Below are 14,630 nucleotides of genomic sequence, written 5' to 3' on the forward strand. Positions count from 1 at the left end.
TGGACCTGAAATAAGATGCAGCAATTGTACCTATCATGTAAATCGCGCAATCTTCACAGCGTTTCTCGCCAATTAAAAACTCCACACGTAACTCAACGAATGAAGCAATAACCCACGAGGCGCACAGAAATTCACACGGTCGGGGTACTACATAATACGAAATGAAAAATGCGCGCACGACTAGCCAGCATAATTATTCTCAAATTGACTTCTTAATTTATTCAACGAGATTTTATTATTCATTTAACGAAGCCGCGCAGCTCAGCCCGTTCGCTCGCAACCCCCGAAGCAAAAGCTGCAGCCAAGAGCCCAAGATTATCGTTCACGCGCGCAACGTCGCTATATGCATAAGAAACGGCCCGACGGCGGCGGCGGCGGCGTCCGACACAAATCATTGCCAGGCCTCGAGCAGAGCCGCCCGCGTGCCGGCTGGAATTAATAAATGTGTAACAGACGCGCGCAACACACAACGACACGCGCTTCGTTGCCTAGGCACGACAGCGACAGATAGCCGCTGCCGCCTCTGAAGTTCCGATCGCACCGGCGCGATAAACCGCTGAGCGACGTGTACTGCGCTCCCGTTGCGCCTCGATGATATTCGGTGCGGGGGATGGCAATCAAAGCTCGGCTAATGGCTGGGACTTTTTGTTTGTTGTTAGTGTCATTGTAGCGCGGACAGAATATTTTTTCAAATATGACGTGACGATCGATACGAAATCCGTTCGTGAGCTCGGGAAATGCGATGTACTTTATTTTTAAACCACCGTGACGAGGTGCAAAGGATATAGGAATATCGAAAATTCGCGCCGATGCGACGTCGATAATAATCAAGCTTTTCTCGATAACGATAACTTATTAAAAGCAATCAGAGCTTGTCCGCAGCCGCGACACAAATTATATCCGATATAACCGCGACTGTTATTGGCATCGGCCTCCGTATCATCGATTAAACGTCGCGGCAACGCGCTGTAATAAAGCAATATCCGAACATCTGGATGCTCTTTGAAAAATCAAAAAATCCTTAATTCCAATCTAAACTGGGTCATCGCGACGAGCGCGCGCTACTCAAGGAAGTGGCGGCTTCGGGCGGGCGATCAAGCTGTAGTCCGCACGAGTCCATAAACGCATAAAGCTCGAACGGGAGAATATCCCCCTCGGCGGTGCGGCGGCGGAGCTTATTTACATGCAAATTTCAAATATTTACGGCACATCAGCTCCTGGCAGCAGCAGCAGCAGCACAGCTTTATCGTCGCGGCTCTGTCTTCTGACCCCTTAGCCCCTTCTCGCGGGGCGAAAACTGATGTTGGATACATATACACACGAACAGGGATATATAATACAGAGAAGCTAGAGAGAGAGAGAAAGAGAGAGATAGATAGAGAGAGAGAGAGAGAGAGAGAGAGAGAGAGAGAGAGAGAGAAAGTGGGAGATCACACGTGCGTGTAAATTGCAGCTGCGGCTGGCCAAAGTGTTTAGCCGGCTCAGCTGTTGCTGGCAGTTCGAATTGCTACTTCGTCTTAGCGCTAGATTACATCGCAGATTTACCAAGGCATCCTCTTCCGCGCTCGCGCTCGCTCAACTTCCAATCCATTAATGAGCAAGTTTCCGCGGAGTTTCGCAACGCCTTCCCCGCCGCGCCCTCCTCTCGAATATCCATCTCCTGCCCCCCTCTCCCTCGCGCTCCCTCTGTATACCTATATACGTATGTACTTATATGTATATATAAGCCCGCGTACTCATTCTCATTTTCCGTGTATGTGTATGCAACATCCACCCCCCGCGCTTCCTGCTATCTACGCCTAGCTGTACATAGTGCACACCGCTGGGGCTGAAGCGCGCGAGTCTGCGTTTAGGTAAACGCACGCACACGCCGCAAATGTCCAATCAAACTTTGACGTTTTGCGGCTACGGAGAGCCGCAGCCAACTGCGGGGGTATAAGATTCGCGCGTATATAGTTGCGGATATTATATGCGTATGCTTGTATATCGTGCGAGGCTGAGAACCGAGATCTGAAAAGTGTTCGAGAGGATCAGGGTGTATTTAGGATAGCACACGATCGCACCTTCTCGGGATTATTAACGAAATCGCCTCGAGAGATAAGGTTCTCCGTGAATAACGAACGTCTCAATCGGATGTTATCCTGATTTTCTCGATGGTAGACACACACAGTACACACGCACTCGCGAGCTGGGACAGATTTCGCGCGGTGATTGGTGGGACGAGTTTTCGACTAAGTGAGCGATTTCCGATACACGGAAAGCTACTTAAGGAGGACGACAAGAGAACATGGACTCTTCAAACAATTTATTTCCTTTTCGCAGGGAGAAGGACTTTTTAATTGGCCGGAGCAAATGTCGACTGGAAGTTTGCTTTGGCTGGAATCGAAAATTTCGTGAAACTTTTACCAAAAAACTTTTTCTAACTTTCAGTCGTGCTCGATTTTCTGGAAACGTTTCTGCGACTGTATGTCTATTTTTACACAAGAAACACGAAACATTTTTTCGTACTTGACGATGCATTATTATTTCTTTCTTTTTTTTTAATGACTCAAACGCAGTAGCGATAACGTTGGGAATCACCTATTTGACCTGACACAAATAGTCTAATCAGCAGCGCAAGCTTTATCTCGTTATCGGTTTCCTTTACACAGCTTATTTAACCATCGATGCGATGTACGAGTTTTTTCAAAAGATGTACCCACGAGAATGTAAATATATTTTCATGAAAAATGTTAACATCAATGAAAATAAACGTTTTTTTCTTATATGATTCATTCGATTTAAAAAGATTCGTGAGCTACGTATTCCTGCAAAATATAAAAGGCACATTTCATCGGAAAATTCTACGAGAAACGCAAAATATTCATAATTATAAGAAAGATCATTTCAACTGCAAAGTGTAAGTATTTCAAAATATACCGATATGCACACGCAATTAAACTAGTATATCGTTGGTCATCCAAGATCGTCACCTTATCGTTGATAGTTGCATAATCATTACAAAGTAGACAATTCACCGAGTCACTCTAAATTATACTAGCAACTCGGCGATAGCAAAAGATCAGTTACCTTCTTGAATTCATCGAAGTAACACGTGCATTGCAGAAATGGAGCGCTGGGCAGGGAAAGTTGCCGTTGTCACCGGAGCATCTGCTGGCATAGGCCTTGAAACGGCAAAAGCGTTAGTTCGTCATGGCTTGATCGTCGTTGGACTGTCACGTAGAGTCGATAAAATGGAGGTAATGACATAGTTGAATGATTAATTTTAAATGTATTGTTGATGAGCAGTGATGAATTATACTAGTAGCACGTTGTTTTGTTGCAATTCTCAGAGTGAAATGAGCTCGGTTAAGGGACCTGGCAAATTTTACGCCAAAGCATGTGACGTCACGGATGAAAATAACGTGATCGAAGTTTTCCATTGGGTCGAGAAGAACTTTCAGTCCGTACAAATTCTTGTCAACAACGCCGGTGTTTTGAAAGCCGCAACTTTTCAGGGTACACGAAACGAAATTTTGATATAATGAAATACCTTGTTGTATGCCGCGATGCTATAAAGGGAAATGCACTATTTTCAGAGGTCAAAACCGAGGATCTCAAGCATGTCATAGATGTAAATATCATGGGTCTGTTGAACTGCACGCGTCATGCTCTCAAGATAATGAGAAAGAACGATCACGAGGCCCACATAATAAACATCAACAGGTGTGGAATAGTGTAATATTTATCATAAAAGTTATGACTAATTAAGGTACACTCACACACAATACAAAATTCGTATCGATTTTTCAGTAACTCTGGCCATAGGGTGCCTAAATTTAATAACGGAGTATCCATGAACGTATATCCTGCGACGAAGCACGCTGTGACTGCTATTTGCGAATCGTTCATCAACGAATTGCATGGCACCAAGATCAAAGTTACCGTAAGCTTCAACTACTTCATATTAACTATCAGACGTAGTATGTCGAGGACTTGTTTAATAAATATTCTTACGTATTCTCTTTCGTTCTAGAGCATCAGTCCGGGAGTTGTGAGAACTGAAATTTTTGAAATCGGCAATCTGAGTCCAGAGTTCATCAACAGTCTACCATGCTTGAAACCAGAGGACGTTGCCAATTCCATTGTGCACACAATCTCGACTCCTCCGCACGTCCTAATAACCGAACTTACGATCAAGCCTTTGGGGCAGGTTCATTAGTAAAAACAAGGCTGTAGTTTTCTACATACTATTCCATTTAATATACTAGGAAATCTAAGTGCGCCTCGTGCACTCCTTGTCATGACATCAATTCTATCTTTCCAGAAAGATTTTTAATTTTCCCGCCTGCTGATGCAGCACCAATAATTTAAAGCGTTTGTAGGTTGTGTAATAAAATTCGCGTTCTTTAATTCTTGTACCAGGCGACCAATCATCAACTAAATGCTTCATAACATAAAGTCTATCAATTTTTTAAGAGAAGATTTTTATATCCGTTCATCTATTTTATACAATGTTAAGCAACAATTCTTGATAACGTATGTTATAATAAAATCGCATGAGATTATATCGCTTCTTTAACTCCTCATTACGCTTCTTTCTTACACGCATCCAGCCCATTAAACTAAACGATAAAGCAGTGGAGAACGTTTGATCGTCGGACTCGGCGCGCCTTTGTCATTGCCCCGACGTCTTTTATTTTTTTCTGCATTCGTTCCACGTGAGCGGAGTCCCCTTATAGTCGGATAATCGGCTCGTCTCGAGTCGCGGAGAAAATCGCTTTTCCGGTCGCGCGCTCGCGTTGGAGGTATGTACGTTCTACACTGGATACACGAGAGGGCGACTCCGTCCTTGCAATCTCGAGCTCGAGATGCTACAAGAAGACAAGCGGCGAAAGTGAAACCAAAGGACTCGAGAGATGTTAGATTAATTCGCCATTGTTGCGTCGCCGATTGTTTCGTCGGGTTCAAGTGGATGCTGGCTTTAAAGCGCTATTTTCCAATGGTGCTTTGCTCGAGAAGGGAATCGGAGTTTTTCTAACGCTCTATAGCCGATATAAGCGAATTAAAATGTACTCTCGGCGCATTTATCGAGGTTGGCCTCTCTCAAACGCAAATGAGCGAAAATTCGATGAAGCCACTCCATCAGCAATTTCCCGAGAATATGACCGCTTCGTGAAATATATTCGCGTATTTGAATTTACATTTGGCTCGCTGATTTGCACATGACATGAGGAATATCTATCGAGCCATCCATTCAAAGTGGTAAAAATAACGAAGCAAACGCTGATGTCGAAGAACGACGACGGCACAAAGCTGCTCAGCAAGCGCGCGACGCACCGTATGCGGCGAAAGCCTTTGAACGTGCGTATACATAGCCTAAATAACGTTGTCGTCCCTCGCTCCGCCCGAGGCAATACGTTTCCGCGCGCGCGTAAATCAATTAATGCGCGAAATGTCAGAGCAATTGTGCTCGGGCGTATACGCGCGGTCGCGCATTATTATTGCCGAACTCGCAATAACTTGCATATAGCCAATTATCGTCGCGCGACGTTCAGCCTTTTCACGAACGGCTGGGCACTGTGAGCGCTGAATTACAGGTAAATGGATTATCAAAGCTCGGCTGATAAAAGTTGCAAGGGTCAGAGCCGATGATGTAATCGTCTTTTATCTTTAATAACTGCAGAATATAACGCTCTACTTTTACAGTTTCATTTTAATATTTTTCTCATCACAAGTAAAATCGCGCGTTATGGAAACGTAATTGAATCATACATTGTCATCACTCGACAATCGAAACTCATTTATACAGCAGAGGCGAAGTTCCACAAACACGCGAACGCAAATAATGCAAAATTTATCCGACATGCAATGCGAGGCGTCATTCGCGAAATGTATACATGTATATACAACGAATATATCGAATGCCCAGCAACGAGATGCAGTATATTTCTACGCAGAAATAATATCCAGCGGTATATCAACGTTTGTATATTTCCGTTATCGTTACAAGTAACCAGTGACGCGCGAAAACTCATCGGAATTCAGCTTCGATTCAAGTTTTGCGAGACCGCAGGTCGACTCGCTGCTCCCGCGGGTAACAATCAAATCAGCCAGAATTTCATTATATAATAATTACGCTCTAATAACGAGCCAGCCAATTACCATCATCGACACGAGCGTTACGTTCGTTATAATTTTACCCCCAGTACAGCGATTAATTATAACATCGCGCGCGACCGCTTATACGCTCTCGCACCCGAGAAATACGTGTAGGATATATATGTGTACATAAATATATGCACGAGGGCAGAGTGCGGTTACTTTTACAACGCCCCGCGATGAATTCGCTGATGCCGTTTATGCGTCCAAAGCGCGAATTCAGCGCATTATATAAACAGCCGCGGATTCGAATGTAAACGAACGATCGCTCGACAAGCGCTTGCGGAATTGGAATAGAGTAATGAATGACGGGATGTACGTTATTTCTATTTAAAAGTCGTTTATGTTATTGAAAGCTGCGCGGATATTCGGAATCACTCAGTAACGGTGTAAAAGTCGGAGGGAATTAGAATATTTTAAAGCCGATGTATCGGCTCTTCGGATGGGACGATCGGTATCGATAATTAATTAAGCTCTCTTTCTTTCGCTTCCTATACATGCATAATAAACACGCTCGGGCAATTGACTTCCGGCAGGCGCGGGGACTACAGCTGTCTGCCTCGCTCGCAGTTTCCCTTTAGCGTTGATTCTATGCGCTGTGAGCTGCCGTCCCACTTTCGACGAGCCATTAATCACACGTGAAAACGATTCGCGAAATTCCCTATCCCGCGCAATGATGAGCCAACAATTATTGCGATTGCCGCGCGCGTATTGATTTGCGATTTAATTAAAAATCGCTGAGCTGTCGGCGGTTTCGGCTGACGATATACGAGACTTTTGGTACGTATTACATAGACCGGCGTTTCGCGTAATTGTGGTGAGAGTCGATAGTGGATGTGACGTGAAATTTCAATATGCACTGAATAATTTAGAGTAAAAACAATTTCTACTGCAGAGTTTGATGAAATTATGATTAACTGCGAAATTGTTGACTACTCAAAAACGTTCATCTGATATAGACTGTTAATTTAATTATGATTGTCCGTAAAAACGAAATTTGCTTGATGCAGACATAATAAAAGTATAATAAAATATTTACGACTATCGCGGGCATAAAGTGTCAAATGAAAATATTATGCTTTTAATGCCATTTGTGCCATGAATTAATAAGGAATTATATATGGACAGTATATAAATTGATTTTTATTTATACTCACTTGATAAATGCCTAACTATATGTAATTTCTGGTGACATAAATTTTAAATGTACATCGTAGTTGTATTTTATATACAACAAAGAAAACCTCTTCATTTTCATAATTTTTTTAAACTTTCACTTTAATTTATGGTTTTGACAACGTTAAACAAGGTACGCATTTTTCAGCTTAAGAATATACGGGCGAAGCTTGAAATCGCAGTCCACTGAGATACGCAACGGCACAAAGGAACGCAACGTGAATGAAAAGCTCTCGAGATCTTAGAGCAGGACTCGACTGAAGAAACACTGCAGCCAATCAAGAAGCGAGCCTCAAACGACAAACATCCCAAACTTCAACTTTTCAAAAATAAACGCACGTGTGGAATTTCAGTCCAACCATTTACTCCTAAACGCGCAGAAAAAAAAACATTTCACCTCCCAGTAGAAGAGACCGGCTCTGAAAAAAGCGAAAATCTTCGTGACGCGTCGCTCCCGTGCGCGCATAAATCTTCATCGAATTCGCCGGCGCGCAGAGTGAGCGAGGTTGAAAGCTGGGCGCGTGATATACGGCGCTGTAAACAAATTATATTCAGTATAGTTCTCATGCGGGCGATTTACGAGCGCGTATACGCATGAATACAGCGGATTTCGCGCGAGTGCAGCGGTGAGTCGAGGCAGCCGCGCGCGCTGATCGATGGCGCACACAGCCTGCGTTTCTCCGAGCGATTGATCCACATCGTGCGCGCGTAAAAATCCCGACGAACGAGGCTTTCGCGTTAATTTCGTTCTCTCTCACTTTAGTCGGCAGAATAGAGATGATTCACTTCGATCGGCCGCTGATACGAGATAAACTCCGTCGGCATATAATGCCTCTAATCTGCGAAATGGACACTACCTCGCGGCTGGCAGCATTAAGTAATTGTCAGAATGAGCAGCGCATAGTCGAGTGGTATGGCAGTAGGGTCGATGGAATACATCGGCTAATTCGAATTTAGCGAGGACGCCGCAGCGAATCGGGCATAATTCAACGGCAGAGATACACTGTACACATGTGTCCATCAGGGAGCGAGCACTCGATCGGCGCGCGAAAGACAGAGTGTGAGGGAGAGAATAAACACCGCGTTCTCCAGGTAATGCAGCGCATGAGGCTGTGAACGCTCGGCATAAATCCGACGCGGATCGCTACGGGGATATTGCGTTATGTATGTCGCGCCGATAAATATCGTCATTCGGGCCGCGTTCACGCGTGGGTAGTTGAAGGTTTAGGTATACGGCGGTTTCGTAGTTGTAGGTACTCTACTCCGGAGGCAGATGGGGAGAAGGCGCGGGTTTATTTAAAACTAACGAGTCGTGAGTGCAGTGGGTGTATTCCGCGCTTTTGTCTCGAGTTCGCGTGGAGAAAGAGATGCGAATGCTGATGTATTAATGGGATCTCTCGATGCACCAGGGTTCTTGGAAAAGAGATATAGTTCAATACAAGCGAGACGTGATTTGAGATCCGGGCATGAACTCGCAGGATTGAAAATCGCAGACTAATTGAAAGGACTATTTTCGAAACAGTACTGTGCATTATTTTGCATCAAGTATCTAGTATCAGCATGAGCGTGCGCGATTGCTGTACTGTCAAGATAGTCGGAGCAAAGGCGGTCGAAGTTTGAAAAACAAGTAATTAAATTCGGTCGAATGGAAAACAATTGGAAAGCTCGCGTTAAGAGATTAAAAAACTTTCTAACGGACCGAGCAAGGTAATTGGTTAGAGGGAGTTGAAAAGTAGCTGAAACCAGACAGAAGAAATTTAAAGCTCTCTATATAAAAGATTGCATGTACGGCTTTACCAATCAATCAAAGTTTCGATTCCTCTCGTGTGTATCCAGCTCAAACAATACTAATCATTTTCTGCGGGTACTTTTAAGAAACTCGTCTGATTAAAACTTCGACGATCATTTCAGCCGCAAGCTTGAACAAAAGAAAGATATACGCGTCACGCGACAATTCATCGGCTGAGATGAAATTAGTTAACTCTCCGCAATCACAGGATCCAACTGACGCACTTGTCCAATTTAACTTGTTAACTTTACGACTGGTGAATTAAGGACTCCAAGAAGCATAAAACTTATCTCGCCGCATTTACGTTTGAAAATCTCGGTGTTTGCGAAACCGCGCGAGATTCATGCGCCTGGAGTAATAATAATAAAGCGGCCGGCGTACAGGGCGCAGCTCTCCCAGAGCACTTATTCGCCTGGCCATCAGGCGCACTCTCAAACAAGTCCATTCGGAAATCAATTCTCCGCGCCTTTGCACAGCATCGCGGCGCGCTCTCGCCGATAACAAGCTTTCAGGTGACAAGGAAGCAGCAGCAGCACCTACCTCGCAACTCGCCTTATATAAATATATAACAGACGCACGTGTTTGCGCTCGCACACACGGCTGAAAGCTCTCGAAAACGAAGAGGCAGAAGTATGCGGGCCGGCGAGCTTGATTGAAATTTATGTTTTAATTCATGGCCGCCGCGATATGGCCGTAATCTACGAACGGATATGGCCTGCACGAGCGAGCGCGAGCCTAAAGTGTCGCGGAGACGAGGTCGTTAAGTTTCTCTGGTTCGCCGCCACCACCGCGGCAATTTATACTTGACGCGCTCGCCGCTGCTCCGGCTCGCACGCTAATAAATTCGAGCGGCAGTTTAACCGGGCGCTTTTTCCGTCCGATCGTTTTAGCTGGTCGCCGTCGCCGGCCCCGGGGATTGTGTTTACGAGAATGAGTATTGCCCCGTGTGGATCGCGGAGAATTATTGCTATTCTTTTCGCCCGCTCTACTGTTTGCTTTTAATGCAGAGTCCGGCTATGAATCGGCCTTTGTGAATGGCGAAGGATTTTCAGGAGACGTATGTTAGTGTTACGCTGAGGGACAGAAAAGTGGTGATTTTCTCTCCTTATCAAAATGTCCATTTCTTACCACGCAAACTGATGCTCCGAAAATTCGATTTTTTTTCGATAGCGTCAGACAGTACACAAATTTCGAAACAATTCGTGTATAAATTCCAGAACGTTTGCAAAAAGTGCTTTTGCTCTCTTTCAGCGTCGATGTTTGTCCTTCGTATTTGCTTTTTTAGTTTCGCGCTCTGTAGCTCCGCGGATCACGTTTTTTTTGCGATGGCAAAATCGATCCCCATCGACTTTTTCGTTCGGACCTATATTTGCAGTAGAATTTATAACAGATATAGTCGAATACTAATTCATCCATATATACTAAAATAAGATCGCGCCGTCAAATCAACCACAGAGACAACAAAACTCGTCAAGTTTTATCGATCCCCTTTACCCCCGAGCGTTACCACGTTTTCTTCGTGGGAGTAGCGTGTGAATGGAAACGGCGGTTCGATTCAATCAGGGCTTCATTGTTTAAAAGTGCTGCCGGCCGTGCCACCACGGCCGATCTGTATGGACGAATTCCTCCCTACTCGGACGCTGCAAACACACACACACATACACACAGTGCGGCGCTACTCGATCGTTCGATCGGTCGAGCGATTGGTTCGCGGCTCTATACCTGCGCGCCACTTGCGACGTGACTTACGCCGGCTTCGCCGCACATTAATTACCATTAGCGGGGATTGCACTAATTCCATTTCGTTCGTATACTCGCATGCGTGTACTACCTCTTGCGGCCACCGGTGTTTCGCCCTTCTTTATCGGCGGTCCTGTTCCACCCCACGAAGGAATTTGTTCTTTTTATAGAGTCAATCTCCTGTTATAATATAATAACGTTTTGCAATTACGTTTTGAAAGAACTTCCGAAAGCTAACGTTAACGCGTTAACACGCCTACTCCCATGAGTTTCACGAGAGCACGACTCGTCAACTATAATAAACAGCCGAAATATTGAAATTTACTAGATCGCGCGCTTATGTCCCTGATACGCGTATCTCCGCAAAATAAACGCGTTTCTCCGCATTACTCCTCGTTCTATTTGACTTGAACTCGGCTGCTCTAAATCTCACTAGCACACTTGACTCCTCGACTTTAGGCGGTTCGTTACTATCCTCGTGCAGACGCTGTCGGAGCGTCTTATCCGGTGCAGGCTCACCTCACGCGCGCGCGCTCGTCAGCAAGTCCTCGTTTTCCCTCTTGTTCTTGCGAGGCCGAGTGTTCGATCTCCGGGCGAATATCTCGGTCGAAAATTCATTACCTCCAGGCTGACTTTTGCTACCCCGAAAATCACGCGGATAATCGATGCGCTGGCTCACCTGGATCGCGTAATCTGGGTCATGTTTATTTTTAGGTGAGAAAGAATCGTTACATTATCGTCGCTTAAGTGCTTCGTCGGTTTATACAGAAAAAGTATCGAGATCGATCTTGATTTTCGAGCGCATCATCGACGATGTGAATAGACTGTTAGCTCTAGATTCGTTAGATTAGTTCGACACCTTGCAATCGGGAGATCCACTTTGAAACGCGATACCCCCCATCACTTTGGCTCCTCTCTCTCTCTCTCTCTCTCTCTCTCTCTCTCTCTCTCTCTCTCTCTTTCTCTCTCGTCTCATTCGCCTAGCGTTCCTTTAATTCTCTGTTTCTCCCTTCTCGCTCTTCCTCTCTGTCGCTGGCCTCCCTTCGTTCGGATTCTCGCTCTCCACTTCTCCCTTAGTCCCTCTTCTTCTTATTAATTCGATTTTTTGCTCCCTTTGCCCTGTTCCGGCCTCCTCTATCTTCTTCTATTTCAGTGTATCTCTCACGCCATCGACTCGTTATTTTTCTTCTTTTGCTCCAACTGATACGAAAGAGGTGTGATTCATTGCGGAAGATTAACGAGCAGTTCATAATGCGTATAATAAGCTTCGTGAATTTCTCGAAAAAGGAAGCCGGATATCAAAATGTATCATAAAAGGCAACGATGTGAAATTTCACGATGATTGGTTTTTTCAAGTTTTTCCGAAATTGGAACAACATCCGAACCTTCCTTCAAAATAATCGCAACCCAACAATAACACATCGAACCCCAACATACTATACCAAAACAGCAATTTCGGCCCTTCGAAGCTTCGTTGCAATCTACAGCTAGCCTGAGCGCGCGAACTTTTAAGCGATTGTCGTTCGATTTTCCGTCTCTCGACGTCGTGCTCGCGAGCGTACACAGTCGCGCGCACGGACGTCCGTCAGTCCCCGAATAGCTGGGACTCGAACTGCTCGCGGCGTTGGCCAACTATACACAGCGAACTAGTTACCAGCTCTTCAGTCATCCTGCCTAAGTCTGCAGTCATCTCTGTACACACGTACGCGTATATAGCGCACGTACACATACAGTCCGTCAAGCCGAGCGGTGATTAATAGCCGATTCAGGCGATGCCGAATCGAAAGTTTCGCCGGCACTTCTGTTCCGCAACGGTAACATGACGCGAACTCCCGCGGGAGGACTGCAAGCTCCGTCACACGCTCGATTCCATTGTCGCAAGCTCGAGCATGACCGAAGGTCAAGCGCTTAATTGACTCTCGGCTGCTCTCTTAACTCGTCGTTTAATCCGACGATACAGCTCTTTTTCTTCTTGGCTCTGCTGTTTTTCGCAAAAACTATCGAGGCCTGTGATCTCGGCCGTAAAATTCACGGTTATCACGCGTGCGCGCGTGCACATACGGGAGAGAGACCGTGGGATTGGGCTTATCGCGCACGACGCTTTCATGGCTTTGCGCATGTACACTGTATTGGGAGCGCGTGCATATCTGCGCAGATACGATACTTTGTTTCGACGCTCTGATTTATCGGCTCGACGCTTATACTGGCCGAGCGCGCAAAAAGCCAACCGCGAAGGGAATATTGAATACCCGCGGCTTTTTAGGCGAATCCATTTCGCAGCTGGCTTATCGGCAAATGTCGTATGATACGCGCATTTTATTTTCGGGGGCATGACATGCTTGTGCGAATTTTCATCTGCCCAAGCGTGTAAATTTATTGGTGCAGAGAAAAATTTATTATATCTGCGAATATTATAATCGAGCGAGTACACGTATATTGTTTGGATGACTTTTAAGTAGCTAAGATCGAAACTCACATAATATATTCCAATATAATCTAATATTCTTAATTGTGTGCTTTGATTGGGCTCTTTGTATTGATATTGGCTTATTGACTTCATTTTAATCAACCGTTATTAACGTCATCCCGCGCGATATTACACAGAGCACGATGATGCTATCGAAGATTAATTTAATACAATATTAATAAGCTCTAATCGGGTCACCTACGCGATCTATATAGCCAGGCTATATACGCGGTTCTTTACCCAGTCGAAAAGGCGCATAATTAGATGGCAACATCTTGCGCGTTCGATAGATTTAAAGAGCGTGGCAATACGATTATTTTATTTTGAATCGAAAATTTTCCTCAAAAACACGTGTTACAGCAATAAATATTCAAGACCATCTATATCAGTGTACATGATTTAGTATCGTGATTATTTTAAAATTAAAATTGATGGGACGGTACCGAAGTATTTTCCTCGAGCGTAATTCGATAAACTTTTACATCAGTTTCCTGGAGGTTCGCATCTCGTTTGTAAAAGCGACTGTGCAGTTTGCAACGACAAGAAGACAGGCCAAAATAAACAGAGTTAAAAAAAAGAGAAAACTCCAGAAGGAGTCAAGTGGAGAAGGCAGAGAGCGGTATACGTATCCACGAAAAATAGTTGCGCGCGGTTATAGGTCCAAAGGAAGTAAGACGCACCGCGTGGCTGATGGCAAAAAGAAGGAGAGAAAGAGCGTATATATACCTATACGCATGTGTGAGAAAATAGGAGTTGTGCCGCCTGCTTCAAGAACCGCCTCTGGCTTAAAAAGAGGTGCTCCCATTTTCGAGCAGCGCACGCTAGCTATACACACACAGCCTTGTGCACAGAATTCCAGATTCCTTCTTTTTACCTTCTTCCTTTCTTTTTCACTCACGGCTGCACTTACATACGTGTTGGGCTGCGCCAGGAGAGTACGTATATGTATTTCTAGCGTTTATAGTATGTTATACGAGAAGAAATGAATAGGAATGAAAATGGGGACTGCATAGAGATGCTATACGTTTGTTTTGCGCGCATCAGCTATTCCAGATTTTATTCCGGAGAAATTATCGCGAGTCTTTTCGGGATTACGATTTGCATACGTTTGCCGTTTTGAAGATCCACAATCTCGTATAGTCGTGTGATATTGTGTATCATTAAAGCATTAACTGTATAAGGATGAAGAGAAAAGACAGTCAGTACACAATCGGTGCGTGCAAACAATATAGTTCGTTCGGCAAACAAGATAACGAGTGTCGTCTTACATATGCACCTCATTGTATACATCGTACACTTCGGTATTGGTTACGCAAC

General features: G+C 44.7%; 1 protein-coding gene across 1 annotated transcript; it reads left to right on the top strand.

The window, feature by feature from the left end:
* The first annotated feature begins 3,021 nt into the window (after positions 1-3,021).
* On the top strand, positions 3,022-4,561 carry LOC100115586 (farnesol dehydrogenase). The gene is made up of 5 exons (XM_001600220.6): positions 3,022-3,239; positions 3,333-3,498; positions 3,579-3,705; positions 3,793-3,925; positions 4,016-4,561. Exons 1-5 carry the CDS (start codon positions 3,108-3,110, stop codon positions 4,199-4,201), a joined length of 744 nt encoding a protein of 247 aa, XP_001600270.1. The 5' UTR covers positions 3,022-3,107; the 3' UTR covers positions 4,202-4,561.
* The last annotated feature ends 10,069 nt before the right edge of the window (positions 4,562-14,630 follow it).

The sequence above is a fragment of the Nasonia vitripennis genome, chromosome 1 (assembly GCF_009193385.2).
Source record: "Nasonia vitripennis strain AsymCx chromosome 1, Nvit_psr_1.1, whole genome shotgun sequence".
Taxonomy (NCBI): domain Eukaryota; kingdom Metazoa; phylum Arthropoda; class Insecta; order Hymenoptera; family Pteromalidae; genus Nasonia; species Nasonia vitripennis.

What these genes read in the sequence shown, in the direction of transcription:
- LOC100115586 (XM_001600220.6), top strand. Translation starts at nt 3,108, where the DNA reads ATGGAGCGCTGGGCAGGGAAAGTTGCCGTTGTCACCGGAGCATCTGCT. An exon ending in GTAGAGTCGATAAAATGGAG is followed by an intron (nt 3,240 to 3,332) that starts GTAATGACATAG and finishes TGCAATTCTCAG; the next exon opens with AGTGAAATGAGCTCGGTTAA. An exon ending in GCACCAAGATCAAAGTTACC is followed by an intron (nt 3,926 to 4,015) that starts GTAAGCTTCAAC and finishes CTTTCGTTCTAG; the next exon opens with AGCATCAGTCCGGGAGTTGT.